The sequence below is a fragment of the Arachis hypogaea genome, chromosome 12 (assembly GCF_003086295.3).
Source record: "Arachis hypogaea cultivar Tifrunner chromosome 12, arahy.Tifrunner.gnm2.J5K5, whole genome shotgun sequence".
In the NCBI taxonomy this organism is placed as follows: domain Eukaryota; kingdom Viridiplantae; phylum Streptophyta; class Magnoliopsida; order Fabales; family Fabaceae; genus Arachis; species Arachis hypogaea.
In genome coordinates, this window is record NC_092047.1 from 20215908 (window position 1) to 20243151 (window position 27244).

The 27244-nt window shown below is 35.7% G+C and overlaps 1 protein-coding gene across 1 annotated transcript; it reads left to right on the forward strand.

Annotated features, from left to right (window-relative positions):
- The first annotated feature begins 19412 nt into the window (after window positions 1–19412).
- On the forward strand, window positions 19413–26837 carry LOC112727083 (auxin response factor 8). Its single transcript, XM_025776701.3, has 15 exons — window positions 19413–19793; window positions 19869–20234; window positions 20386–20501; window positions 20652–20750; window positions 20846–20902; window positions 21000–21155; window positions 21233–21317; window positions 22690–22780; window positions 22872–23036; window positions 23123–23245; window positions 23534–23609; window positions 23920–24067; window positions 24576–25579; window positions 25651–25841; window positions 26415–26837. Exons 2-15 carry the CDS (start codon window positions 20189–20191, stop codon window positions 26536–26538), a joined length of 2481 nt encoding a protein of 826 aa, XP_025632486.1. The 5' UTR covers window positions 19413–19793; window positions 19869–20188; the 3' UTR covers window positions 26539–26837.
- The last annotated feature ends 407 nt before the right edge of the window (window positions 26838–27244 follow it).

A 27244-nucleotide genomic window follows, 5' to 3' on the forward strand; every position in this document is an offset into this window, starting at 1 on the left:
TATGGAGATGCTTTGTCCCTTCCGTCTCTCTGCTTTCCTACTGTCTTCATCCAATCCTTCTTACTCCTTTCCATGGCAAGCTGTATGTTGGGCATCACCGTTGTCAATGGCTACATCCCGTTCTCTCAGTGAAAATGTTCAACGCGCTCTGTCACAGCACGGCTAATCATCTGTCGATTCTCGATCATGTCGGAATAGAATCCAGTGATTCTTTTGCGTCTGTCACTACGTCCAACACTCGCGAGTTTGAAGCTCGTCACAGTCATTCAATCCCTGAATCCTACTCGGAATACCACAGACAAGGTTTAGACTTTCCGGATTCTCAAGAATGGCCGCCAATGGATTCTAGCTTATACCACGAAGATCCTGATTAAGGAATCCAAGAGATGCACACTCAATCGAAGGTAGAACGGAGGTGGTTGTCAGGCACACGTTCATAGGTGAGAATGATGATGAGTGTCACGGATCATCACATTCATCAGGTTGAAGAACAAGTGATATCTTAGAATAAGAATAAGCTGAATTGAATAGAAGAACAATAGTAATTGCATTAATACTCGAGGTACAGCAGAGCTCCACACCTTAATCTATGGTGTGTAGAAACTCCACCATTGAAAATACATAAGTGATAATGGTGGTCATTGGCTTCGGCCCCAGAGAGGGAACCAGAAGAACCAAGATTAAAATACAATAGTAAAAGGTCCTATTTATAGAGAACTAGTAGCCTAGGGTTTACAGAAATGAGTAAATGACGTAAAAATCCACTTCCGGGCCCACTTGGTGTGTGCTTGGGTTGAGCATTGAAGCTTCCATATGTAGAGACTTTTCTTGGAGTTAAACGCCAGCTTTTGTGCCAGTTTGGGCATTTAACTCCAGCTTTTGTGCCAGTTCTGGCGTTTTGACGCCAGAATTCTTGAGCTGACTTGGAACGCCGGTTTGGGCCATCAAATCTCGGGCAAAGTATGGACTATTATATATTGCTGGAAAGCCCAGGATGTCTACTTTCCAATGCAATCGAGAGCGCGCAAATTGGGCATCTGTAGCTCCAAAAAATCTACTTCGAGTGAAGGGAGGTCAGAATCCAACATCATCTGCAGTCCTTTTTCAGCCTCTGAATCAGATTTTTGCTCAGGTCCCTCAATTTCAGCCAGAAAATACCTGAAACCACAGAAAAACACACAAACTCATAGTAAAGTCCAGAAATGTGAATTTTAATTAAAAACTAATAAAAATATAATAAAAACTAACTAAAACATACTAAAAATAATGCCAAAAAGCGTATAAATTATCCGCTCATCATACACCCTCCGCAACATCAATTTCAAGCCTCTTGGGGAGAGGTTCTTGAGATTCCCATGGTGGTTCCGCATCTCCTAAATCTTCAACCACTTCTTCCTCTTCTTCAACATTCATAGCTTCCTCCAATTGTTCCAACACAAAGCAACATCATTTATTATTCACCGGAGTTTCCAATCTCTCCTTCATGCTATGTTCTTCATGAGATTCTCCACATGTAGCCATAGGAGTTTCTTGAGTGTCCAAATGTTGGGAGGCTAACCGGTTCATCACATCGTCCAAGGCGGCCGTGAATTCTTGCACATCCCTTTTCATCTCCTCTTGCCCTTGAAGAAGAACACCAAGGATGTCATCCATTGGAGGTTGGGGTGGATGGGAGGGTTCATTATCTTGGAGGAATGGTTCATAATAGGAAGGTGTTTCATCATAATAAGGATGTGGTGATTCAATATTCTCCATTTGTTCCACTTGTTGTGCAACACACTCCAATCCTTTGCTCTCAAGTTGAGATTCTACAAACCCCTTCATACTCCCCTCTTCGGTTGCTCTTCCGCAATCATCCTTGGACATGTGGTATGAATCCCATGAGTCCAACTTTTGACAGACGGTTGCTTGAAGCCAATCCATCGATTACTTGAGAAGATCCCTTGATTCTTGTTTCACATAAGTAAGATCATCTGGCTCTTGGATTGATGGACATGAATATTCTTCTATGGAGGGTTGTGGTGGAAAGTAGAACTCATCTTGTGATTGGAAATTCACATACATTGGAGGTGGTTCATCTTGGTAACAGTATGGAGGAGGTAGTTCTTGGAGGTATTGAGGTTGGAATGGTGGTGGTTCTATGTGTGGCTCATATGGCTTCTGTTCTCACATCCCAACCGTTCACCACTCCGTTATTCTCTTAAATCCTCTTCTTAGTTTCATATTTTCAACCTTCTTTTTGTATTCTTTTTTTTTAATGGTCATCTTCTCTTTATCAAAAAGTAAATTTTAAATATTTTTTTATATAACTCTATGATTCTATGTATCTTTTAATTTTATTGTTTCTCTTTTTGATATTTTCAATTGTAAATTTTAATTCAAGTAATTATAGTTTATATATTAATCTAATTTTTTATTCTCTTCATAAATTTATATATTTTATGTTATTCTCAATTTAGTGATCCTTACTATTTATTTGTTTATCTTTTCTTCTTTTTTATTATATGTAATTATGTTGCATATACATTTCTAAAGTCAATTGATCAATTTACTAATTTAGAATATATATTTTTTATTTTTAGAAATAGTTATGAAAAAATATTTTTAAAAATATCTTTTGTTTTATTTTATTATATGTAATTTGTTATTTTTTTATATTCGAATAATTAATGTGCATTTTTATTTTTTTTTAATTTGGATTAATATATCTTTTGACAGTAATGTATATTATTTTTGCCCCCTTAATATTTTTTTGTGTGCCATGAGCATACAATACATGGTGTAAAATATTAGTTAATAAATAAAGTATTAATAATGAATAACCTTTATATTATTGTCTGTTAGTTAACTAGATCTTGTAGTTTAACTTATGATGTTAATGATGAAAAATTTTATTGATTAAAATCTATGTTATTAATGAAATTTATTTTGTGTCACCCTATGAATTATTTGTGCTTGTTACCATAGATTCATAGCATACCAACAATATAATTGTGTTGTTTAATGTGTTTCAATGTTTTTACAGAAAACATTCCAAATAAGATATTCTCTTTTGTGCGTAACAACTGTAACGGAGCTTCTTAGTAAGAAAAAAAGGAAGAGAGAAAATTAGAGAGATTGAAGCAATAAAATTTTACTAGCAAAAATATATCCCAAATGATTTGTTAATTAACAAATGAGGGTGGTCTTAGTCTCATTATATGATTGTGACTTGAAATCATTGGTAGTTGGTACAAAAAATATACCGATTACCATTACACTTATAAAGCGATGTTTAGGATTCTAGAATAAAAGTAGGTAACAAGTTATAAACAAAATACAAATTAGATCGATCCATAATATGAGTTTATATACAATAAGTATTTTAACAATAATAACATTTGTTAGATCTCATTTTTTGTTTGATAAAAAAATGTTTTAAGGTCCCTGAAATATCCAAACACCACAAATTTATTGAAAGTTTTAAAGGAAAGATTTTGAAAGAACTAAAAGAGGATGTGTCAAGTTGCACTAAAAATGATAAGTGATAGGGTTTATTTTTGAATTGGGACGGAACTATGTGCCCCCTCCCTTCCAAAATTTCAAGAGAACTTAGGTTATTATTTCATTTTTGTCCTCCTTCATCAAGTTTTTTTTTTTTTTTTTATATATAATTTTGGTTGGACTCCCCCTCATCTAGTTCATAATCTATTGATGAATATTCAGATTTTTTTTATCAAACACTATTAAAAATAAAAGATTTAAAAATTTGTTAACAAAAAATATATAAGACTTGTCTTTTCATAATTATGGGTTAGTTTTTATTTGAATAAAATTCTTATTTCTTTTTAAAACAAAAAATTAATCTAGTTTATAGTTAAAAATTATTTTAATCATAAATTTTTATTATTATATTTTTTAATTTATGATATATCAATGTATACAAAAAGTATTATTTTAATCATAAATTTTTATTATTATATTTTTTAATTTATGATATATCAATGTATACAAAAAGTATTACGTAACATACATAAGAATTTTTTAATAATACATTTCAGAATTTTAAAAAAATAATTCCTCAAAGATATTTTTAATAATTTCTTTTAATGAATTTTTTTTAGTGAAAACTTTGACACCTTTATAAATATGACCTAGTTCTACTCTTGTTTCTGAAGATATTTTCTTATGCTGGTGTTAAAATGATTATTTTGCAATGTACAAAACAACCATATCAAATTTGTATATACGTATTGTGATGGATGTATTAGACACTAGAAAGATTTATTGGGCCAGATATGTTTATGGCCATCTCGTATATGGGTGTTGAGTGGTTTCAAGATATAGACAAAAATATAGACAATAGGTGCATGTGTTGCATTGCTGGTGAATCGAATTATTTATTCTTACTATTAGATGTTATTATAAAATATGTGAATTTTTTTTAAATGTGATTTTTAAACTAAAAATAAAATACTTTTTTTTTTGTAAATGTCAAACTAATTTATGTATTATTAGAATAGAGGTAATGACCAAATCAATACTCGAAAGATTCAAACACTGACATTTTAGTTCCTCAGTATTGTTATTGACAAAATGGTTCTTAAAAGATTTTAAAATTTGACAAGCGTATCCACGAGTTTGTCGGAGCACATCTCCGGTAAGTACAGTGCTGACATGGCCACTACATTTTGATGACATGGCAAACCCTTCCCCCCTGGTCCACCCTACTTCTTCCTTTCTTCCTTTCTTCCTTTCCAACGCATTTCTCCTTCTCCTTCCCCCTCCCCTTCCTGAATGCACTCTCCCCCCTCCCCAACCCTAATCCTTTCCTCCCTCTCTCTAACCCTAATCCCCCATCCCCAACGCACTTCCCCCTCCTCAATCCAAAATCCCCCTTTCTGAACCCTAATCCCTCTTTCCTTGCCCCTTTGAATTCTAATCCCCTTCTCAACACAGTGTCTCACACTTTCAACTCACTCTCCCCCAAAACAGCAGTGGAGTTCAACCTTCTCAGTCTTACAGAGCTAGTGTCATGGACACGGCACTGTTGCCATCTCGTCATCGGATCTTCTGCGTCCGCCAGTATCGTCTATCTCCTTCGTGGCATTGCGTTGTCTGTGTGTCTTCACCGCTGTCGTCTTCACTGCTTGTATCTGCTTGTTGCTAGCCCCCAATCGCTGCTATGCCTCCTCTGTCTGGGTTCCATCTTGACTCCATCGTGTCGTGCCCCCTCTGTGTCTGGTGTTCTTCTATTCTTATTTTGGTGGTGTTGTATTAAGTTTTATTTTATTTTATTTTATTTTATTTTGATTATTGTATATGAATTTATTTGTTTTCTCTGAGTTTTATTGTTATTAATTTTTTGAATGATAATTTAACCTAAAAATTTGGGACAATTCATGATTTGGGGCAACTTTGTTGATATTGAGGTTGTTGTTGCTGTGAATGGTGGTGTTGAGGGAGGGAGAGGGGAGTGTGAGTTGGGGAAGGGAGAGTGGTGGAGATTATTGTTGCTATTGATATTAAGGCTATTGTTACTGCGAGTGGTGGGGTTGAGGGAGGGAGGGGTAGTGTGCGTTGGAGAGGGAGAGTGGTGGAGGTTGTTGTTGCTGTTGAGGTTAAAGTTGTTGTTGTGAATGGTGGTGTTGAGGGAGAAAGGGGAAGTGTACGTTGGGGAGGGGGTTGTGATACGGCAGAGACTACGATGGGGGAGAAATGTGCGTTGGGATGGGGGCTGCGACAGAGGGGGAGAGGGAAGGGGAGGGAGTGTGCGTTGGGGTGGGAACTTTGGGGGTGGTTTGCCAAGTCACCAAAACACGATGGCCCCATCAGCATTGTGCTTGTCAGAAATTTGCTCCAGCGAACTCAGTGGCATGCTTGTCAAATTTTAAAATCTTTTAAGGACCATTTTTTCAATAACAATAGTGAGATACCAAAATGTCAGCGTTTGAATCTTTCGAGTACTGATTTAGTCATTACCTCTATTAGAATATTATTTTTTGTTATTTCTTAATTTTAAATGTCAAACTAACTAAAAATAATTTTATTATTTTTTGTCAAACTAATTTTATTCATAATATTTCTTAATTTTGTTGGATTTAGATGTGTTATTTTGTTAGATTTTGTGGATGTTATATTTTAATATTGAATTTTTGGTAAAATTGTATGCACGGTTATGACTCATAAATAGAATTGTACATAAGATTGATATACTCATATCAATTTATTTTATTTGGATGTCAAAGAAAAATATATATATATATATATATTTTTTATCTCTTATTCAGCATGTAAAATGATTGAATTCATTTATATTTAAATACTGTATCTCGGTTACAATAATAAAAATAAGAATATAACAGAAATAATTATTGTTTATTATTATATAAAGTTGTAAGTAAGTAAAATAGAACTTTTAAAATTATTTTATGAATAACTATGGTTAATGCAGTTAATTTTGCAGATAATATATCTACATGTTAATTAATATAAAAATTTGGAAAAAATATAACAACAAAGAATTATGGATTAGACATTGTTCAACTTTAGAAATGAACAAATTAAAAGAGTTAAAGAGAAAAGTACGAGGTTTTCGGTAAGTCAAATCAAACATTAACAAATTTTAAATTATGAAAATTGTGCAAATATGTTCGTGTGCTTTGATGTTTTTATTCCAATAATACATATCCGATTTTATGAAAAATATAAATATTTAGAATGTTATGATATTATCAGTATATTATGATAAATAGTAATACAAAACTACATGTTCATTATTCATTATATTTCTTTAAGATTAGCTAATACATGGGCTTATAAAACACATTTTAAGCTCTTCAAATCACAGTAGAGGTGTTGGGAAGAATGCTTCCTTGTCAAGTAGTACAAGATCAAGGAAGTGTAGTCGCAGAAGTAAGAAAGGAGGTTGTTGAAAAGAAGTCAACGGGTAAGAGGAAGATCAATAATGAGATATTTCCGATGAATAAGATTTTACTGGAGATATCTCCGATAAAGGGTTCAAAGAATAAGGTTGACGAAGGTGTTTATTTAAAAGGCAAGTTATTGACATTTTTATTTTAATAAGAATTTAATTGATAAATTTTGTAAATTTAAAGATAGTAAATCAAATATTGACTTTATGTTTATCTATTGGTATTTATGTACAAAATCCTGTACTTCTGTATTTTTATATGCTACCCATGTTATATTTATGGCTAAAATTTTATATATCAGTTCTTGATAAAAAAAAATTATGTTGTTTAAAATTATATTTTGATTTACTTGCTACCTTTAAGCTAACATGCCCTAGTTAAAAGAGTTGGAGTGTAGAATGTTGTGTGGATGTTATATACATACTAATAACAAAATAGTTTTGGATCCTATATTCTTTTAATTTAAGGATATGAGATAAAATATTGAAATCAATAAGTTTAATAATTTTGGCTCCTACTGTCTAAAAGTGAAGGATAGGTCAATGATTTATTTACCGAGTTTGTGGCATATGATGGTTAAGAGTATTCACAGATTAGGTTGGTTCGGGTTTGAGGGAAAACAAAAACTCATTTGAATTGGTTTGGTTTTTGCAATTTTTTTGTGAGTGAATCCGAATCGATTGAAATCGGATTGATTCGGTACAGGTAATTAGATAATCAATAGAATTGAAATTCAGAAAAAATTGAAAAAATCCTCTAAATACTATGAATATATAATAGCAACTAACAAGTAATTAAATCTAACAAACAAAACGCTCCATAATAATCTAGAAATCCAGATAATCATATAACAAGCAAATAGCCAAATACATAAGTCATTGTTATAATTTAAAATCTAAACACATTAAAATCTAAATAATTAAAAACCAAACACATTAAAATCCAAACACAATAAAAACTAAAAATAAGAGTGTATTAAGCCTTCAAAAGTCTTTAATTTCATAACCTTTTATTTCATCAACCAAGCATATTCAAGAGAGAAATTGTGACCTTCAAAAATTAGCATATAATTAAAGAAGTTAGCCAATATGAATGTATGAAATTGAAGGTATAATAGTAAACAAATAATTAGTAAAAAAGTGTGAACCATAAATTGTTGTAAACAGTATCAACTGCAACTGCAACGATTTCATTAGATATTGATAAAGTATAAAACTCTACAATTAAATCGTGATTAGAGACTCAACAATAACAATAATTAAATCATGATTTAAAGAAAAGAATATAAATAATATTTACATTATTCAATTTTTTCTTGGTTCTCAAATTCTTTCTTTAAATCGTATGTTTTCTCTTGGGTCTTCAACCAATTTTGTATATAAATTAAAAACTCAACAATAAAAGAATTTAAAGAGTTTTTAAAGGGGTCAAGCATACAACTACTAATGCTAAATACCGATTCAGAAGACACGATAAAGATGAAAATAATCAGCAAATGCCTAGCCATGTGAGAAAGGATAAAATACTTCATTGATTTTAGCTTTCTCCACATTATTTTCCATGTATATTTCAAACTCATTCTTTTTAACAGCACCTTCTTTTTTTTAATTTTCAATCTAAACTCATCTTCATAACCATCTTCCTCATCGTTAGCATTTTTACCATCAATGACATGCTTATGAGAAGCAATGCTAGAATTCAAGCTATCAGAAGAACTACCTTTTTAAAGAGAATTCGTCACGGAGTAATACTCAAAAACCTACGAATGATGTTTTTCAACTTTCTCAACATATCTTTAGCTTGATTTATCTCATACACCTGACTAAGACAAAATTCAACATACTCATACTTATTGTAAAACTTTGAAAATTAATAAATAATTAGCTAATAAATCAATTATTATTCAAAGAAATTAGAAAAGTAAATTTGACAAGTTAGAAGAGTAAAAATAATTAAAATACAAATTTTAACACTAATTTTAAAGATTTTGGCCTAAAATCGAGTTAATGGGCCGAACCGGTTAGACCGGGCTCAAATCGAGCCAAGGCCCACTATATAAGGCCATGAACCAACCTTTCCTATAACAGCCCAACTTCCAGCATATCATGATTATACTAGAAGCTGAATGTTACCAACTTGTTTTCCCATACGTAATAATAATTAATAAATAAGCCTGTTCATTGTTAACACCTTGCGAGTTTACGAGTAAGTTTTTTTTTCAAAGCAATAGTAGTTAAAAAGTTGCATACGTTTAATGTAATGAGGAGTAACAAACACACACACATATAGAATAATAGAAAGCAGTATATGAAACATCACATTATAATACACATCATGATACAAGAGTAGCTCAGTTGAACAAGTACAAGACTAAGGTACAACATCTCAGTTAGTGACCCGTATAATATATATATGTACATACGACGTCCCAGGGCCTGGCCTGTCAAAAAGCCCCTAAACTGGCATCCAAGCTAGCCTAACTCTATGACATTCCTATCCCTTCTGAGCATACTAGCAAAAATGAGGGAAACAGTCTAACATACCAAAGTTAGACTGGACGTCTCAAAAGTTTCCTCGTCTCTGATCCAAAAGCCCCTTAAAAAAAGATCATTGGGCAAGTGGTGATGCATGTTTGCTTGGTGCCTCGTCTTGCACATCACTGCTAGAAGAGATATCTACGATCTCGGGGTTATCCTCAGGTTGCATCCAAGAAAGAGCAAAGTCAAAGGATATATCGGGATCGAAGAAAGGTGTACTAATAGGATGTTGAAAAGGACTACCACGTACTACATAATTACGTACACGAGATGCCGCACAATAGATGTAATACTCGCAGTCGCGCACTGGGTCATCATGGATATACGGATGATTAATCTCATAGGGCAGGACTCCCGTGTCCATCTAAAGAGGTGTAAGGGGGTAAGGACTAGGGAGTTCTTAGTAAGGTCAGGGTTTATAGTTAAATCCACTTATAATATTTCCGTTTGCAAGTTTCTAAATCCTTTGAAAATCGATGGTTTAACCATAAAAATTTCAAAACCTTTTTAAAAGAAATTAGTTAATTAACCAAAAATCCAAATTCCCTTTTTAGATAAAAGAATCTTAAAAGTTTTCTAATGGTATGAATGACCAACCTGTTCCAAACATAGGTTAATTAAGTCTATGCTGAACCAGCTTGATATTTCATACTTTACTAAACCACAACTCAAACCAATCAAGGCCTCTGGCCCATCACATAATCAATCGTGGCTTTAGGCTCAAACAACTCAATCACATCCAATTCACCAGAACCCAACCAATTTCAGTCACAAACATAAGTAATAAGGTTCAAGCACAATCAAGAGCAGTTACGTCAAGTATAGCGATTAACAATTAAACAGAGTTATTCACATAGGCAAACCAATTACAATATGCACAAAAAAGTATGATGCATGTCTGGTCCTACTACAGGTAATCAGCTCATTTGTCGGTTTTGACCCTCACCCGATGTAATTTGATCCTCCAGGTCAGATAAGGTCTTCCCAGAACTTAATCCCAGATTAAGTACTGCATACCCTCTACCAAGTACTCTCGACTTGTAGGGCTGGTATTTGCTCAAATCTCAATATATTGCAGGTATGCGAGTCAGACCTCTACCAAGCATTTAGCTTGCAGGGCTGGTACTTTCTTTACCGCAGCCTATCTGAGAAGCAACAGCAAAATACAGGCGTCTCCGCACAATATTCTCAAACATCGCTCGAAGGCTCATATATCACATATAACCATATTTTTCATTACTTGGCAATCATCTTTATTATCTCTTCACAATCATAAATCGAGCATCATAACATCACAGTGATCTCATTTCACAATTCTCTGCTTACTGTGTAAGGTCAAACACGCTACTATATAGCTTTTAACTCCTTTTCTTTTTAACATGTTTGGAAGTTTTTAAAACTTGTTTCATTACCTTACATACCGTTATACCTTCTCTTATACCTTTCCTTAGGTGTTTAATAAAGAGAATTAGGGAGTTCTGGACTCAAAATTGCCTTCTTGAGACTTTTAAGAAAAACTGCCTTTTGATCAATATTTTATAATTATTAATAATATAATTAAGATTTTAATATTAAAATAATAATATTTTATTTAACTTTCAAAAATTTTATTTTGACCCTCGAACTTTTTGGAAATCATATTTTAACCCCCTTAACTTTTAATATTTGTACTTTGGCCCGTCAACTTTTTCTTAATTAACTTTCAACTCCAAACTTTTCAATAATTAAATTTTGACCCTAAAATCATCAAAACCAAACATTTCTCTTGTCTTCCAAAAACCAAAAACATTTTTCTAAAAGCTCATCAAATTTCAACTTGATTTTCAACCAGTTTTTCAATCTTTTTGGTAATCGATTTTTACCCAATTTTTGCAAAACCAAAGAGCAACGTTTCAGCCATCGTATACACATAAAAAAACACATCAAATATATTGAATATCATGGCTAGAAAGCCACGTTTTCCAGTAACAATAACAACAACTTCACAACCTTCAATAACTTAATTTTCAAGCATTAAAACAACAAAATCTCATGATCAAATCATCACACAAACACTCAAAATCAAGCCTCAAGTAAGAAGATCTGATTTGACGCTTCAAGAACACAACCAGTCATTGATTAACTTACCAAACCTAATATATATATATATATATATATATATATATATATATATATATATATATGGGATGATCCCTATTTGTAGAGGTATGGTGCTGACCAGATAATTAGGAAGTGTGTGCCTCAATCAGAATTCCAGTCCATTTTAGAGGTCTGCCACTCATCTGAGAGTGGTGGACATTTTGGCCCTCAAAGAACAGCTAGAAAAATTCTAGACTGTGGATTCTGGTAGCCTACTCTTTTTAAAGATGCTACTGCCTTCTGTAAATCTTGTTCCCCATACCAGAAGTTTGGTAATATATCCAAGAGGGATGAGATGCCCCAGCAAATTATGCTATTCTGTGAAATTTTTTATGTTTGGGCATTGACTTCATGGGTCCGTTTCCAAACTCGAGCGGTTTTGTATATATATTGTTAGCTGTAGATTATGTTTCTAAATGGGTGGAAGCAATTCCTACCCGTACTGATGATGCTAACACTATTGTCTCTTTTGTTAGAAACCATATTATCTGTCGCTTTGGATCACCACGAGCAATCGTGAGTGATCAATGCACCCATTTTTGTAACAGGAGACTGACCGCTCTACTGAAGAAGCATGGCGTTATTCACAAGGTGGCCACAGCCTACCATCCCCAGACTAATAGACAAGCGGAGGTGTCTAACAGAGAAATAAAGTGTATCCTGGAGAAGATAGTCAAGCCTCATAGGAAGGATTGGAGCACCAGGCTACAAGATGCGCTTTGGGCATATCGGACATCATATAAGACACCTATAAGGATGAGACCCTTCCGCCTGGTTTATGGAAAAGCATGTCACCTCCCAGTAGAGGTAGAACATAAAGCATTCTGGGCAGTAAGAGAAATCAACATGGGATTTGAGCGGGCCGGCGCTGAACGGAAGATGCAACTAGCAGAGCTGGAGACCCTTCGGCTGGAAGCATATGATAACTCCAGGCTATACAAAGAGAAGATGAAGGCTGTGCATGACAAGAACATCAAAAGGAGAGAGTTCAGACCTGGGGAGTCGGTTCTCCTTTACAACTCCAGACTGAGGCTCATGCCAGGCAAGCTGAGATCAAGATGGGAAGGCCCCTACAGAGTAGAGAAGGCAGAGCCATACGGAGTCTTTCACCTGAGTCATCCTTCAAGCTCCAAATTCATCAAGGTCAATGGACATCGCTTGAAATTATACTATGGTGAGAAGATGAAGAAAAACAAGGAGCTGGAGATCTTCCTAGTGGAGGATCCACCAACAGCAGAAGATTGAGCTACTGGACTGTCCAACTTAAGGACGTTAAAGAAAAGTGCTAGGTGGGAGACAACCCACCATGGTACGATCTTTCAGTTTCCTTCTTAACTTTATTTTATTTTATCTTGTTCTGTTTTTCTCAGTATCCATTTCTCACCTTTACATGAATTAGCTGCATACTGCATTCTACATTAAAAAAAAGCACACGACGCGCAAGCGTCACTGACGCGTACGCGTCATATGTGTGTGCATGCAACATATGGATTGAACAGAGAGTTGCGCGGGAGTAGCGCAGGAAGGGTGCATTGCGCACCAACTGACCCACACGTACGCATCTCTGACGCGTGCACGTCGATCGAAATTTTGGCACTCCATGCGTACGCGTGGATGATGAAATCGGCGTAAATGAGGATTTTGGCAGAGAGTTGTGATGGTGTGGGGCTGCAACTGTACTAGGCGCACAAATCCTGTCACGCGTACGCGTCATTTTGCCATCCAACCCATCCACGCGTGCGCGTTCCTGACGCGCACGCGTGCCCCAAATTTTTGCAAACGCACGTAATGAACAGAGAGTTGTGCGTGTGCGAGGCTGCCTCTGCGCGACTTGCACAATTCAAGTCATGCGAACGCGTTCCTGACGTGTATGCGTCGATTGGAAAAAGCGCGACCCAGGCGTACGCGTGAAGCACGCGTACGCGTCGCATGCGACGCACACCTTAAACACCTCAGTGCCTAATTTCACATCTTCCACCCCTCCAATCCTAATTCTTCTCAATCCTAATTATCTTTTCCTTCTTCTTTCTCCCTCCTTCCTTCTTCTTTATTACTTCCTATTACTTTCTATCCTCCCTTATTCATCTTCTTTATCAAGGTTCTTCTCTTCTTTCCCTTTTACTTTTCTTTCATTATTATCTTACTTTATGTTTCTTTCTTCTTTTTCTTTTAAATTCATGATTTTTTTTTCTTTCTTCTTCCATGCATTTTTCATGTTGGTGTTGGAATTTTATTTGGGTCTTACCTTACTTTAATGAAGCTTGTGAACATTATGAGGAGTGATTTGACAATTGATATTTTATTTTAGCTCTCTTATACATTTAGATTACATTATTTTCATTCTTATTATCCCTTGCACACCACGTGTTTGTGAAAAAGCTTTTATGGCACTTGAAATCCTATTTTCTTTTACTCTTTTACTTATATGCCTCTTTTTCACAACACTTGGATTCCACATGTATTTGAGATTATTATTCACAATTGTCATCATTACATATGCTCTTTTATTTGGCACACTTATTACTTGATGCTTGATTCATGCTTCTCATGCCTATTACTTGCATACTTTTACCATCTTGCATCTAAGTTTATGAATAGCCTTTTTGATCTTTATTGTTGTCTTACATACATGTTGTAGCTACCATGTTGTTGGGCTAACATCTTTCCTTTGGCATTCATTATCACTTGGAATTTTCTCCCTTCCGGTCTTAGTTATATGTATTTAATATTCTTCCTTTTATTTCTTCTTTAGAGATGGGTACCAAGAAAGGAAAAGAGAAGGCCCCTGACAAGACCCCAGCAAGGAGAGGAACCAAGAGAACACTGGCAAAGGCACTTCCATCTACCAATGTCAAGCCACCAACAAAGCGGGTGAAGAGGATCATTAAAGTTAATGAATCAGAGAAAGCCTTTCCCGCCCGAGACTCCACACGGTTTGCTAACCGTTTTTCCAAACAGATGTTCGCCATCCTAGCTGAAAGGAACTACAACAATGAGCGTCTGCTCATTGTCTCAACACACATTGTTGATTTGGTGGAGCCCCGCATAGAGAGGAGACAGTGAAAATTTTTGAAAAGACAGCCGCGAGAGACCAACTTATCATGGGTCGTTGAGTTTTACTCAAACTTCCACTTGCCTACTCTGCAAACTGTCTATGTTTGTCATCAGCAAGTCCCTGTCTCCGACAGTGCTATACAGAGAGCATTGGACCTTCCACCTAGTCCAAAGAGATGGGACGCCTATCAAGAGGCTTCTCTCAAGCGTCAGACATACCAGTTCGATTGGAATAGCGTCCTTGGTGTCATAGCACAACCTGGCAGCAAGTGAATTTACGGACAGCATAGGACCCGACCTAAGAGCAAGAGAATGTTCAATTATGCGGATATATCCAATATCCGATATTCGATCCGATCCGCACATTTGGGGATCGGATCGGATCAGATTCGACACTAAAAAACATGGATATCATATTCGATCCGATCCGATGGGAATTGTGCGGGTCGGATTGAATTTTCGGCCATATCCGATCCAATTCGCGTACACCCCTAGTTTTTAGTTCCTTAAGCTCTATATCTGAGTGTCGGCGTTCTAGGATTGCCTCTGGCATTCCCAAGACCTTATATCTTATGTGCGTGGTACCTTTACCATGCTGAGAACCTCTGGTTCTCATCCCATACTATGTTGTGTTTTTCAGATGCAGGTCGAGAGGCATCTCGCTAGGCGTCTAGAGCTTCTGCAGCGAAGTGGTTTTCTTTTTGGGGCTTACTTTTGATATTTTGATTTATATATGTTTATGGACTCTCCTCGTATGTTTATGTTCACTTTACTTTTGTACCTCTTAGAGGTTTATGGAGAACTAGGATTTTATGTTTGTATTTTGGGCTTCGGGCTATGTATATACGTATGTAAATATCCTTCGGCCAGCCTTAGTTTCGCAGGCTGAGTTAGGAGCTTGTTATTCTGAACATTTGACCCTCTATTCCTACTTTCCGCTTATTTATGCTTATGATCTTTTGTTTCTTTACACACAAGAAATTACGTTCCTGAGCGTTGAGCTTTTTATTTTGCGAATTTACTTTATCCGTATTTTCAAGGCTCTTCGTATACTGTATCCTCTTCAATATTATTATGTATATATTTTATCTTTAAAGGTCGTAATACCTTGCCACCTCAATTTTATGACTTAAGCATAAAACTCTGTATGGTAGGGTGTTACATTATGGTATCAGAGTAGTTCATTCCCGTAGAGCTTGGGGAATGGACTGACTATGCTTTTGAGCATACTTTGGCTGTGTGTGCATGCTATGTAGGATGTCTGCTTGACATATATAGCATAAATGTTCATGAGCATTACCTTTGGAGATTCGAAGCACTAGACTTGCGATACTGAGACTGATCACCTTGATATCACTTGTTCGGTGTGGACTAGACCCAAATGGCATTTCGTGGGCACGAGTGAGGTAAAACGGGTGATTCTCTGACTGTTGCTGAGCAAGATTCTATTGAAAACAAACTATGAATGGTGATATAGGCGGTAATGGACCTGATGACGAGAGAAACCAAGGGATTGTAACTCGTGCAGCTGGAGGAAAGATCAATAGCACTTAGTTAGAGAGATAAAGAGATTCAAGGAGTGTTTTAGCTGAGTAAACGAGTGATTAAGTTCTTAATAGTTTAGAATCAGAATGGCGCTGCGGAAGCGCGATGATTTTTGGTGACTCTAGGGTCGTAGAGATGAGAGAAAGGTGACTTGGGATATGGAATGATTTCGAGGGCTGTCGTAAGATTTGAGATGGAAATGTGTGTGTGATCTAGGCTATAAAGGATTGAATTAGACTAAGAGATTGGAAAATTGATTAGTGTTCGAGATAGTTGAGAAGGATTAGAGATCGATTTAGTTTAGATAGGATCCTTGGAGGATAAGGGAGTTTGTAGTCAATAAGAAAGAGTTAGACGAAACTAAGAATGAAATAGGCGGGTTTATCTTAGGCTTGAAATGAGAATAGGGTGTTAAATTGATGTTGGAAAATGACAAAACGAATGGTAAGAGATCGGTTGAATCTGAGGGAGTGTATATGGAGAATTGAGGGCAAATTTTCGAGGACAAAAATTTCTATTAGAGGGGTAGAATGTAAACCCCGAGTAATTAGTGAATAATTAGTTAATAAATTAATTATTAATCAAATAAATTAGAAAATGGAATTCTATGATTTAGCGAGATAGAACTAATTAAAATAAGAATTTTGACACCAACTTTAAAGAATTTGGCGTAAGATTGGGCTGAACCAGTTGGACCGAACCCAAACCAGGCCCATAACCCATTATATAAATAGCCTAATTCAGCTTCCTTCTTCTTCCCATAACCAAATTCACGCTGAAGCTCCATGAAAGGGAAGGGGTAAAATCTCAAACCCTAAACTCTCACTCAATCTTCCGTAACTTTTAATCTGGAGCTCCGATTGCCACACCATTTGCGGCCACGCAACCGTAGCGTCAAGCTCTACAAAGCCCAGTGGTTAATTTGGTAAGGAATACCCGTTTTTTTTTTCAATTTTCTCTTTCCTAATTTCGAAACCCAATGTGAAATTTTGTTGAATTTTGCATGATTTCAGTGTTTAGGTTCGAGTTAACCTGCGGGTATTGTTGGGTTTAGCTTGCTGTGACATTGGACGATGTGACGATAATTCTTGGTCTTCCGACAAATGATCTTCCAGTTACAGGACCGACCCTGAGTAGTTATGAGGCCTTAGAGTTCGAATGCTTGCATCATTTTAGTGTTGCACCTAAAAAGATAAATTGTAGAGTAAGCTTCATAAAGTTGACCTAATTTCGGAGACTGAAGGATCATTTAGTCTTAGATAATGATATTCAGATTCAGAGGTACGTAAAGTGCCACATAATGTTATTATTTGGGATCATTCTGTTTGGAGATAAGTCTGGGACATCGGTGCACTGAAAATTTCTATCGTTGCTCCGTAACTTCGGTGGAATCATACAATTTAGTTAGGATTTAGCATGTCTGGAGTATTTGTATCGAGTATTGTGTAGGGCCACTCGTGTCCTTATCCAAAATATAAATATAAATAAGTAATAATAAATTATTAACCACAATATATAATAAATTATAAAATATACATAAACAATTAATAAATAAATAAAAATAAATAATCAATCAAATGCTACTTACTAAATGAAAAAAACCTTACATGATCAATTGATATTCCACCGATCACATGTTGGTCATGCTACCTAATCAATATGTAATATTTATCTATCATACATTGTATCAAAACTACATACCTGCATTCATATACTGAGAAAATTCTGGTGCATGCATGGCCTCCAAATCCAACGAGCGCATGAAAGCAGGCTCCACAAATGGATGCTGGTTTACTAGTGTATTTGCCACCTCTGCCACATCTGCCTCCATAGTGCCGTCAGCTTGATCTTCGTCTCCACCCGGATCAACGACCTTATAGTTACTTTTAAACTCCTTCTCGCTATCACTATTTCGGTCTGCTTCAAATTATTCGAACTCAATATACAGCTTGATGAACGATATCTGTGATCGAGTTTTCATATACATTGAAAACATATCTTGCAAGCTTGCTTCATCAGTTACATATTTAGTTTGAAACTGAACGAACCCACCAAATACGGATATAGGAGTACAAAATGCACGACACTCTCCTAGATATTTGAGAACTCATTTTCTCACAAATCACACCTTTTAATTCTTCAAACGACAATGTGAATGAAATAACAATATCTAACGGATTTTCACACACAAACGCTCTCAATCTTAGTATTATTGCTGTTTAAACAATGAAGAAGAAAGGACCAGAGGGGTTTCAGAAGAGAGAATTGAGAGATGAAAAAGAAATGGACATGTTCGGCCAACTTTAAGTATATATAAACACAAAAATAGAACAGGCCAACCACATTTTAACCGGTTTGGGTATATATACGAATTTAAAAATACTGCATGCATGAAATTAGACCGTTTAATTACTATACAAACGTTGATTCAAAATTCTTTTAGCATACACATTGGACCATTCGATTTATGTTCCTTTACTGCTACAAAAAAATTGGACAGTCCTATTTCTTCCCCCTAACTTTAAAAATCTAACGCCGTTACAATACTGTATTAACCTCTCATACCTCCATAACTTAGCCACCATATTATAATCATATTCAAAATAATGAGCCACCACATTTAATTTTTTTTACCGTGAAGCGAAAATAGTGAATATGCAAGACAAAAAAAAGGAAAAATAATTATAAAAGATTAAAAATAATCTATTTACCTTTTGTCTTTGTTAAAAAGATATTTTTTAAAGACACAACCATAAAAACAATAAGTTAAATATAAACTTTTTTTTTAAAAAAATTTCTATAAATACATTAAAAATTAAAATTTTCTACTTTAATCCTCTTGGTTGATGTTTTTAGAACTCTTCTTTTACTAAATAATCACTTGATCAGCATGCGCTCTCTCCTTGTCTCTTTTATTTCCCATAGATAGATATTTTATTTCCATAAAAATAAAATATTATCTTATTAGTATTAATTTATTAATGGTAATTTTTTATATTTATTTTTTCTCACCTTCATAATACTCCGTACTCCGACAACGACCACTGAAGGATGGTGGCACATGCCTGCTGTCACATCAAACATAAATCAACGGCTTATATTCAACGTGTACGGAATATCCAACGGTCATTATCAGTTCACCGAGGTTTCTCTCTCCTCTGCAACCATGTCCAGTTTGGTCGGGACCCCCTTATATATGGCAAAGACCCTCCTTTTACTTTCTCTCTCTTTCCCTCATCACTGTTCATTTGTCAAACCCAAAAGAAAAATAAATAATAAAAATAAAAACAAAAAAAAATCTCTTCTTCAGTTTTGTGGGGGATGTGTCACAGTGATGATAGATAAACCACAAAAGAGAGACACTTTACTACGTTCAACACACTTTCATTCACTTGCTGGCTTTTACCGCTGCTACTTGCTATTCTTGCAACCCTTTCATTTTTGCTTTATTATCTTTCTTCCTCTTTTTCTTTTCTTTTTTTTCTTCTTGTGTTCTTTTACTATTTCTGTTCCTTTCATGGAGATCTTGAGCAACATGTCACCAACTTTTTTGATGTTGTTGTTGGTGCAGCTTGGTTAATTCTGGATTGGGTTCAACTCATAGGTCATCATGTTCCATGCTTTTATTTGATTGAAATGTTTTTGTTGCAAACACTGATATAATATCCCCCTTTTGCAGTGAAGGATTGGATTGATTCTCTTCTAGCTAGTTGTTGGTTCTAGCTTCTCTTTTTTTCTTTTGGTGGTGAGGTTGTTAGTTCTATTAACTAGTTAACTACTACGGTGAATTGGTGAAGTTGTGCTTTCTTTTATGGATCCCATTGTTGAGTGATGTGTGTTTTTCTGGGGATGGAGTACATTGGCAAGTGGGAGGAATGTGAAGGCTATGAGAGGAATTGAGGGGGGTGGTGGTGGTTGAAATGAGTTAGGGTTCCATGTGTGTTTGTGTGATTACTGAAAACTTTGTCTTCAAAAGGAGGGAAAAGGGTAAAGCTTGATATGAAGCTTTCAACATCAGGGTTGCCTCAGCAGGGACAACATGAAGGTATCTATGCACTTTTGCATATTGAAAAAGAAACAGAAAATTTTATTACATGAATATTTCAAGTCTCTTTCAATGCCCCTTTTGTGTTTGTTTAAATGCCACTGTGAGTGTTTTCCTTTTTTCTCTTTTTTTGTGATAACCTGATTTATAGGAGGGGAGAAGAAGTGCTTGAATTCTGAGCTATGGCATGCATGTGCGGGTCCATTGGTGTCCCTACCAACTGCAGGGACTCGTGTGGTTTACTTCCCTCAGGGTCATAGTGAGCAGGTGCTTTATACTACATTGATTGTTTTGTGTATTTTCGTACTTGGGAAGGTGCATTGACTTTGGATTGAAAGCAATTCAATCTAGTTTCTTGTGGTTGATTATACATATGAATCAACATTGAACTGAACATGTGATGAACAATGATTCTAGGTTGCTGCCACAACTAACAGAGAAGTTGATGGCCACATACCGAATTACCCGAGCTTGCCTCCCCAGTTGATTTGCCAACTTCACAATGTCACGATGCATGTCGGTATTATGTCTTTAGCGACGATAGTTCAGTTACCTTTTCCTTCTTCCATTAGAGTAAACTTAGTCAACTAGAGTATGCATTAATTTTCCAGGCAGATGTTGAAACAGATGAAGTTTATGCCCAAATGACACTGCAGCCGTTGACTCCGGTATTTGTCGTTCTTTGACAACTTGTTTCACTTGTAATGAGGCTGTTTTATATTTCTAGAGTTGGAATTTGTGCTTTTGGTTATGCATTGCATGCAGCAAGAGCAGAAGGATACATTTCTTCCCATGGAATTGGGAGTTCCAAGTAAGCAGCCCTCAAATTATTTTTGCAAGACCTTAACTGCTAGTGACACCAGCACACATGGAGGGTTTTCTGTTCCGCGTCGTGCAGCTGAGAAAGTTTTCCCTCCGCTGGTAGTATCCATTGTATTTTCTTTGTGGTTTTCTCTTGTAGAATATAGATGCATTTCTCTTCTATATGGGTTGTACAGGATTTCTCATTGCAACCGCCTGCACAAGAACTAATTGCTAGAGATCTCCATGATGTTGAGTGGAAATTTCGTCATATTTTTAGGGGTAAGAGTTGTATTATTTCGTTCTTTTGACTGCAATGGCTTGCTATCTTATACTTCTACCATGTCCATGTGTGGATTTTCCCTTTTCTGTGGATAACAATAAAGCTAGCATGATAAAAAGATTGAAATATCTTCTGGAAGCATAGGTAGCTGTATGCTAGTAGGTTGTACTGATTCACATGTTTCCTATTAACTGATAGTTATATGATTTGCTTAATTGCTTTAAAACTTGCCTTTCTTGAAAGAACCTTTAATCATATATAGGATAGGGCCTGTTTTCTCCCCGGAAGACATGCCGGCAAACCAATACATCCTTCCTTTAGCATGTACGAACTTTGTGCTGTACTTGCTTGTGTGTATATTTGCATTGATTATCCCAGTATACACATTAAGATCTCTAATTTAGAGTAGGGGCGCTGGAATCTTAAGGCAACTAAGCACTTTAATGTTACCAGCTATGGTATAAAATGATTTTAAAATTATATGTGCTCTCCTTTGACCATGAACTCGATTTATATTGCTTATGATCATGTGAGCAATTTATTCTGTACCATCCATGAGTTTTGCTGTTGTGTATGCCAAATGCATAACCTTAAAAATTATATATTATCAATTAGCACATGATCAGTTTATCTTAAAATCATGCCGATCTCTGATATTGTGAATCAATTAGGTTTCTCTAGAATACATCCTGTGAGGAACATAAATGATATCTAATTTTACAGTCTCTCCTACTGATTGTCATCCAATAGGAAATCAAATTGTACTAATACTCTATTAGGAAAGTCTATTTTCCCTTGTACACAAGAGGATTATGTCCAAATGTTATGGTGTTTTGTTGATCTGGAGTGAAAAAATCTGTGTATAGATAGAGCGTAGCAAGGTAATTTAGCTTTTGGTTTTACCCCTTGTCGAAACTATGCTACATTATCTCAGTGTGGAACTGAAGGAATTTATTTTATTTGGACTACTTATACAAATTACAAATAGAATAATGTGGCGAAACCAACTATTTAATTTGACAAATACATCCAAATAGCTAGATTGCCGGCACATATGTATATTGCATTAATTGCATCACTTCTGTTTACCCATTAAAATTGGACTTTTTAGTAGTGATGGCAGCCAAATTACCTTTTAACAAGGAATGTTGGCTTATAAAAAGGTAGCTCCAAATATTTGGTCTTCAGCATATGCTGGGCCTCTGTCGTTGAGGTATACATTTGTTTTTGTACATTATAACGGAAATTTCATTTTACCAATCCTCTGCTTGGGAGCACTTGATTTATTGTTTAAGAAAGCAGGCTTAACTACATAAATTGATGAAACTATCTGATTAAGGTGACATGTCTATTGCTTGCATGTCATTTCAGGACAGCCAAAGAGGCACCTTCTTACTACCGGCTGGAGTGTATTTGTTAGTGCCAAAAGACTTGTGGCAGGAGATTCTGTGCTTTTCATATGGTGTTTACTTTTACCTTTTTGTCAACTTAAATTTCCCCTTTGATGCTGCAGAAAGCTTGTTTACTGTTTCTATATGCATTTCCATTATTAGGAATGAAAAGAATCAGCTTCTTTTGGGGATACGTCGTGCCAATCGACCACAAACTGTAATGCCTTCTTCAGTTCTATCCAGTGATAGTATGCATATTGGGCTTCTTGCAGCAGCTGCCCATGCTGCAGCAACTAATAGCTGTTTCACGGTGTTCTATAATCCAAGGTTGTGAATGTTGCAATACATTTCATCTTCTGATGCCACCCTATTAGAAATTACAATGTTTTTTTTGATAGTTCCGTCTTGGGCAGGGCTAGTCCATCCGAGTTCGTCATACCACTTTCAAAATATATCAAAGCTGTATACCATACACGTGTTTCTGTTGGTATGCGTTTCAGGATGCTTTTCGAGACCGAAGAATCAAGTGTCCGGAGGTACTTACAGCAATCAAATATATATTTTTGTTAGGATAAATATAGTTGAATGTATGATACAGGAGTAAAAAACAGCTTGCCTGAATGTTTGGCCCCTATTTGTATGGAGCACATGAACTTTTTATTTTGGAGGATTTTCCCTCAGATATGTTTAGAGATTGAAAAGTTTTCTTCATTGAAATAGTGTTTTTGCTTCTGTGCTTTTTTGTTTTCCAAAATTCACTTATGCTGTGTGGCATCATGCTACTTTTCTTTTACTTAGGCAGAAGTCACTTTTTCTTTTTGCAGGTACATGGGTACAATAACTGGAATAAGTGACTTGGATCCAGTTCGTTGGCCAAATTCTCATTGGCGATCTGTAAAGGTATATAAGATCACAATCTAATGCATAAAATTAGGCACTTCATGCAATGTATTCGGTTGTTAAACCAAAGTTAATGCCATCTTGCAAATATAACCTTAAGGAATTGTACTGGTTATGCTATTGTAGCTTTCTTCTTTTGCAGCCATGTTTAAATACGTACAATGTTAAATGTCACAGTCAGGAAGATAAGGATAGGAATTCAATTGGCGTAAAGCTTCACAATTTGTGTTCCATGCCTTAAAGAGTGTCCTTGAAACTTCATAAGCTAGCAACTTTATGAGCAACCTTTTCTTCCTTCTTTACCTTGTAGGTTGGTTGGGATGAATCCACAGCAGGAGATAGGCAGCCAAGAGTATCACTATGGGAAATTGAGCCTTTAACAACATTCCCAATGTATCCGTCACTATTTCCGCTCAGATTGAAACGTCCATGGCATCCTGGCACCTCATCTTTTCTTGGTACTAGCTTTATTTCAGTTCTAGTTTTTCAAACTGTCTTCCACCTAATTGCAATATAGATGGTATAATATGACATCAATGCCATGGGTTATAGAAGAGATATCATTTCATTCTAAAGAGAAGAGACACTGATAAGATTTTGTAGTGTTACATTTAAATTTACATATTTCTTTTTTTCTTGCATACAAAAACAAAATATTTACTGATCCTCCCTGTCCCACAATTTTGTTTTCCTTGTTTGACAATGTATCTTCAAATGAAAAATAGTTAATATTGAATATTGAAATCAAATTAGCCACATTAGATTGTCCATGTGCTTCATGAACAAAACAAAAGGGATTGGGTCTCTTTGTTCATATTTACTTAACAAAAGACGGTAATAACTTAATATTGAATATTGAGATCAAATTAGCCACATTAGATTTTCCATGATCTTCATTAACAAAATAAAAGGGGATTAGATCTCTTTGTATCATATTTACCTAACGAAAAAAAGTTCATGTTACAGATGGCAGAGATGACCCAACTAATGGGCTAATGTGGCTTAGAGGTGGACCTGGCGACCAAGGTCTGAATTCAATCAATTTTCAAAGTGTTGGAATGCTGCCATGGATGCAGCAGAGGCTTGATCCGGCTTTGCTTGGAAATGATCATAATCAGCAGTACCAAGCCATGTTGGCAGCTGGTTTGCAGAACATAGGGAGTGGAGAACTCTTGAGGCAACAAATGTTGAATTTCCAACAGCCTTTCAATTATCTTCATCAATCAGGAAATGTCAACACTTCTATCCAGCTTCAGCAGCAGCAGCAAACGATTCAGCAATCAGTGCCTTCTAATATCTTGCAGCCACAAGCACCAGTATTGGGAGAGAACATGACTCAGCAGCAGCTCTTTCAGAAATCGCACAACAACCGAGAAGACCATGCGGAGCAGCACACTTATCAAGATGCACTTCTAGTTCAGGGTGACCAGCTCCACCAAAGGCAACACTCTAGTTTGCCTTCGCCATCGTATTCAAAATCAGAGTTTGTAGATTCAAGCATGAAGTTTGAAGCATCAGGTTCACCAGGACAGAACATGCTTGGTTCACTTTGTCCTGAAGGGAGCAGCAATCTCTTGAATTTATCCAGAGGTGGTCATTCGATACCGACAGAACAGTCACCCCAACAATCATGGCCTGCAAAGTATACACCTATGCAGGTTAATGCTTTTGGCAACTCAATGTCACATGTGCAATATTCTGGAAAAGATATTGCAGTGGCATCACCACATCGTAATTCAGACACTCAGAATCCAACCCTCTTTGGAGTCAATATTGATTCATCCGGTCTTCTACTCCCTGCCACTGTCCCACATTATACGACTTCATCCGCTGATACCGATGCTTCAACAATGCCATTAGGGAATTCTGGATACCAGGGTCCTCTATATGCTTGTATGCAAGATTCATCTGAGTTAATGCAAAGTGCGGGACAAGTTGACCCCCAAAACCAGACACCAACCTTTGTCAAGGTTTGAGTCATACTATTACAACTAACTGCTGCTTTCTGAGTCATTTATAATATAGTTTTGTATTTTTACAGGTTTACAAATCAGGGTCAGTTGGGCGCTCGCTTGACATCTCCCGGTTCAGCAGCTATCATGAACTGCGGGAAGAGTTGGCTCAGATGTTTGGAATTGAGGGGAAGTTAGAAGACCCTCTTAGATCAGGCTGGCAGCTTGTATTCGTCGACAGGGAGAATGATATTCTTCTCCTTGGGGACGATCCGTGGGAGTAAGTACAACATATTTACACAATTTAGTTTTGCTCAATGAATTTGTCTCATTCTATCCACAGCCCTTCACCTTAGCAAAACATGCAATGTTTATTTTATTGGCTTCGAATTCTTTTTGGTCCTTGTAAATATTGTGAATCTTGGTTTTGTTCCCAATGAAGTTTCTTTTTGGTTTCAATCCAAACATTTCAAAAGGTATTTGGTTTTGATACCTATAAAAATCCTCTTTTGATAATAGGTTAATACATATTGAAAAATAATAGGTTTTGATCCACAAAAGATTATGATAATTTGCTACTCTGAAAATATTATCTAAACCGAATTATCATAATTGTTAGAGACTTCAAACAATCATAGAATATTACTATAATATGGGGGACTAAGAAACAAACAAAATGATAGGAACGTAAACGAAATGTTTTTGAAAATATTTGGATCCAAACCAATTTTCTTTTTTTATAAGGACCATTAGAGGCTAAAAACTTATTTAAACCTTATTTATTTCATCTTATAAGATTTTCTTGACATTTTTCCTTCTTTGGTATGTGGATTTTCTGCATAACCTTTTATAGATCATTTGTCAACAATGTTTGGTATATCAAAATACTTTCACCTGAAGATATTCAAAAGATGGGAGATCAAGGCGTAGAATCTCGCGACAGTGCTCCCGGCCTACCATCAATAGGGGATTACTGAGATATTGAAAACTATCCCTTCAATTCCCACGGTCATGACATAAGTATCACATGCTTTGAACACTACTTTTAGACCAGAACTTGCATATCTAGATATGTTCTGTATTATCTATCTGTTCCACTTTCACCATCTTTATTACTTGGAGAGTTGATAAAATTTATGATAAGAAACTTAGGACAAACTATTTTTGTTTAATCAAGAGAATCTCAGGACAAAGATTTGTTCTACTAGTTTGTAACTTATGTACTGAATGCTAGAAATGTTAGTATTATTATTATCACTACTGTACTATTTGGTAACTCTCTTGCATGAGCTAATTTTGTAGAAAGAAATCTAGAGAATGCTGAAAGGTTAGGTTATGTTTCATGTTATTTGTGGCATTGCGTCCCAATGGAATGGCCTTATAGCTTGGTTCAGATTTTACTCTTGATTTGTGTATGCCATTCTTAGTTGTGATAGCTTCTCGAACGATCCATTTGGTGATTTTTTTTCTGAGATTTAGACCTTTTTTAAGTATTAATCTTTGCCTGCTTTTACACACTAAAATTTCAGATTAGCCAGTTAGCAACCTATTCTGAACACTTGATTTTAGAATGTGTTTGGATAAATCATTTGAAGGGATTATATCTTTTAGGAGTATGTTAAATTTTTTATTTGGAAATCATTTGTTTGGATATTAATAGAAATAATTTTGAGATAATATTCA

Coding starts and splice junctions, on each gene's coding strand:
- LOC112727083 (XM_025776701.3), top strand. CDS start 20,189: ATGAAGCTTTCAACATCAGGGTTGCCTCAGCAGGGACAACATGAAG. Junction 20,751..20,845: donor TTCACAATGTCACGATGCAT/GTCGGTATTATG, acceptor TTAATTTTCCAG/GCAGATGTTGAAACAGATGA. Junction 21,156..21,232: donor AGAAAGTTTTCCCTCCGCTG/GTAGTATCCATT, acceptor TGGGTTGTACAG/GATTTCTCATTGCAACCGCC.